We start from the raw sequence: 3,792 nt of genomic DNA, 5'->3' as shown, positions 1-3,792 counted from the left end.
CACCTAATTGCAGGAGAGAAAACGCTGCCTCGATGTTCTATTCATTTGACACCACACATCGCAGCGAGTGGCCGACAATGGGAATAACAAAGGCTTGGCTCCATGCCAGCCAATTTCGATGGGCATAAATAATGGCAATTAAAAATAATCGTTACAAAATACGGCACCTGCGTTCAGCGAGCAGACGACCGCAGGTGAGAGGTGCAGGTAACGGAAGCGGCGCTCGCAGCACCACCATCAGTCAGTCATCTGAAGCTATAAACAAGCAAGCCGCCAAATCCAGCCACATCTCAAAAAGTGCTGCGTACTCTGGTGTAAACAAATCGCGGCGTGGAAGAAGCGCGTTTGGCGTGGAGTCGACAAATGGAAACGCCGATTGTAACTTGTTTCAGTGAAAGCGAAGCAGCCAGCGTGTATGAGCCTGCCGAGGACAGTTTTCTTTTAATTGATGCTCTGGAAAAGGAGCTACCCGAAATTGTCAAGAGGAGGTAAAGAGGACTCACACATATCGCATGGTTTGAGACGTTTGTTTCTGTTTCAGGCCGTCACTATGCGTCGAGGTTGGCTCCGGTTCAGGGATTGTTATTGCAGCCATAGCAAAAGCGTTAGGCCGCAGTTGTTGCTTCATGTAAGTGCAGATATTTTATCACTGGCAGCCTGTTCCGTTCAGTGAAACTACTAAACTTAGTTTCTTTTTTCTTTTTTACAGAGCCACTGACATAAATGAAAGGGCTGCGGCAATGACGAAAAGAACTTGTGAAAGAAATGGAGCGGACGTTGCCGTCGTTGTTAGCGATCTCGTAAGCAATAACTGCGTCTTTGCAGCTTATTCACCTTATGCCTAATATTTTCTTTCATGGATTTAGTAAGCGCGCGAGCACGCTAACTGTGATCGTGCCTGATGTGGTGCCGGTTCCTCCAGGTAGGATGCCTTGCCGACCGCCTTGAAAAGAAAGTGGACCTTCTGGTTTTTAATCCGCCGTACGTTGTAACGCCAACCGAAGAGGTAATCATTTCAGTGCCGTCGCGCATATGTGAATTTGCCCTTTGTTATCAGCACTCCTTTAATGCGACGCAAGCTAAGTATAAATGGGCGACTTATGTGCTGCGTAGCGGCCTGTTTCCCCTTTATGACTGCAGTTATTAAATAATCTAAAACGATTTTTTCCCGTACCACTGCTGTACGAAAGTATGCTTTTCATGACCGCAGTTTCTTGCGTCCAAAAATATCTCGAGGATATGTATTTGCAGGGATTAGGAAAGCCATCTGAACTGTATGTGTGGCCTAGTGTTCAAGCGTTAGGGGGCCCTCACCCAAGATACTTGTTCATTAGGTATACCTCTTTTCCCTGCTAAATGGCAGCCTTTCTTTCACTACGTACCTGATTAGGATGTTTCGTCTGCCCAAGGCCCAGTACAGCGCATTGAGTTTGCCCTTTCTTTGAAGGCGCAGCCGACTCTCATTGACGCTTTCTATATAATTTCACAGCCTTGTTCACTGCATATAACATGTAATGTCGGCGTGGCCGCCGTGGCGGCCCCGCCGACATCACATGGGTGCCGAGGATGGGAATCTGTGGGGTACCCTGTATACCCCCACAAATTACAGCCAGTTCTGGTACACGCTTTGGCACTACATTTATGACCCTTTCCTTTCCAGTCCTCAAAACACCCCGACATTCTTTCCCTTGCTCGCTCCCTCGAAGCTTGACATGTTAGAAAGAGGCCTTTACTATTATGCTTTGTTTAATAAATATTTTAATGTCTTACTGTACTAGCAGCATCACATTGTACCTATAATATTTCTTCTAAAGACCACCGGTTGCGGGTGCTGTCATGAATGGTGGGAAGATTAGGGATTATTGGAAGAATAGTGACAAGCAAGATAGCAACACAGTGCTATATAAGGCAGTACTGCCAAAACCAAGCAGCAATAACCACATGTTCTTTAGGTACAGCAAGGATCACAGTTACTACTGCATGTCCTCTAGGTGCAAGGTGATCAGCTGCTGACTCGATCCTGGGCAGGCGGCACAAAAGGCCGCGAGGTCATGGACAGGCTGGCTCCATACGTGTCTCAATTACTGAGCGATCATGGCTTGTATTTTCTACTTCTCATCAAGGAAAATGACCCTGGTACGTCTTCCATGTGTGCTTGATGCTTTCAGTGCTTCCGGGTGCCCTGAATGAATGCTGCTATACTGGACTTTTCTTCTGTTTTCGTTTTTCAGATGATGTCTGCAAGTTGATGTCCACACATGGCCTACAGGGAAAATGTGTTATTGCTAGGCGATGTGGAGCAGAACACCTTAGTGTCTTGCGATTTGAAAAGTGCATGAATAAATCCTGACAGTCCACATTGTTAACTTAGCTGCCTAGATGCTCAGCTGTAGTACTTGCTGGCTGCCTAACATTGCATGTGGGCAACATACTTGCAACCATGTTAAGCTCTACCATGCAAAACAGCTCTTGCATCGCCAGGTAGAGACTCGTGCCATAGGTAGCAGCAGAAAGATTCATATTCATGTCTGCTGACTGGGAAGAACTATCTCGTGAAGAAACAAGCATAGTTCCTATTGTCTCATCTCCCTCTTTTTTCACATCACTGCCAACTCTCGGCTGATGATCTAATACAAAAGCCCCTTCTGAGTGATTTATGTCTTTCCATAACAGCTGCGCGAGTCTGGCCTGAACGTTGGCTGGCAACTAATGAATACACTTGCAACTGTGAACACTTTTAAGATAGCTGATGTAATAATTTAAAGGTGCATGTTGACATGGCACCTAGTGCTGTGCTGCTCCAGCAGAAGCCCAGAATGTGCTGAACATGACTGTGTGCTGCTAGACAAAGCAACTACCAGTTTTGGAATGTTTGTAAATAATTAGTTAAGTCGATTCTTTTACAGTTAAGGTTGCGTTACTACACACTCACCTCATGTACAGGAAATTAAAATCAGCCTGTTTGTTCATTCGAAAGCAATATTTCCAATTAGAATGACCCTTTATAATTGGGCTGTGAGAGCCTCTTGGCAAGTAGTAGTTCCTCTACTTAGTAACATACAAACAATGTGGCAGTGCTGCTGTGAGGAATGCAATTAGCATGAAAATTAGTTGATCATAGAACAAGTCTCTCAGACTCAAATGCAAGAACACTGCTAGAAACTGCACAGTGACACAGTCTGAGCACGTTTACTCAGCCAATAAGCATGTGCCAAAAGCATGAGTAATACACATGTGAAAAGTAAACATAAGCTTGAAATTCGTAAACACACTTCTGATAGCAACAAACCTATTTACGCATCTGTCACCCTAAGCACAGAAATTTACAACTTCCTTTAAATCTTGCATACCACTTCCATGCCACATTTACTTTCGTCTAATGAAAATGGCTGAAAATACTTTGCCAGCTCCATATTTCTGATACATTCAACTCTTTGCTGCAATCCCACTAAAGTTGATTCTGGATGACAGCTTATTCAAAGCAAATATGGAAACTACATGCAGCCCGAAATGAAGTACATAATATGTGCCTTACTAGTAACAGATAAAAAAATTTTGCAATCTACTAAACACTCTAGTTTGAGAGATCAGCAGGGGAAAAGAGATCCAGCAGGTCCCACGCCCTGTGGGAGTCGATGTTATATGAACCAGCATGCCTGTAAAGTCTGTCAAGTTAACGAAACGACCATGAGAGGACCAACACGTAGGTAGCTGTTTCATGACCCACATGACACGCATGTCGTGACCTATCATTTATGTTCGTCATACACTCTTGTCATACTATGCCAATTT

At 44.5% G+C, this 3,792-nt stretch overlaps 1 protein-coding gene across 1 annotated transcript; it reads left to right on the top strand.

The window, feature by feature from the left end:
• The first annotated feature begins 306 nt into the window (after nt 1-306).
• HemK2 (HemK methyltransferase 2) lies at nt 307-2,366 on the top strand. The gene is made up of 6 exons (XM_050183172.3): nt 307-488; nt 542-628; nt 710-800; nt 923-1,006; nt 1,992-2,136; nt 2,232-2,366. Exons 1-6 carry the CDS (start codon nt 364-366, stop codon nt 2,348-2,350), a joined length of 651 nt encoding a protein of 216 aa, XP_050039129.1. The 5' UTR covers nt 307-363; the 3' UTR covers nt 2,351-2,366.
• The last annotated feature ends 1,426 nt before the right edge of the window (nt 2,367-3,792 follow it).

This window comes from Dermacentor andersoni, chromosome 4, assembly GCF_023375885.2.
Source record: "Dermacentor andersoni chromosome 4, qqDerAnde1_hic_scaffold, whole genome shotgun sequence".
Lineage (NCBI taxonomy): Eukaryota > Metazoa > Arthropoda > Arachnida > Ixodida > Ixodidae > Dermacentor > Dermacentor andersoni.
This window is presented reverse-complemented; position numbering and strand designations above follow the sequence as displayed.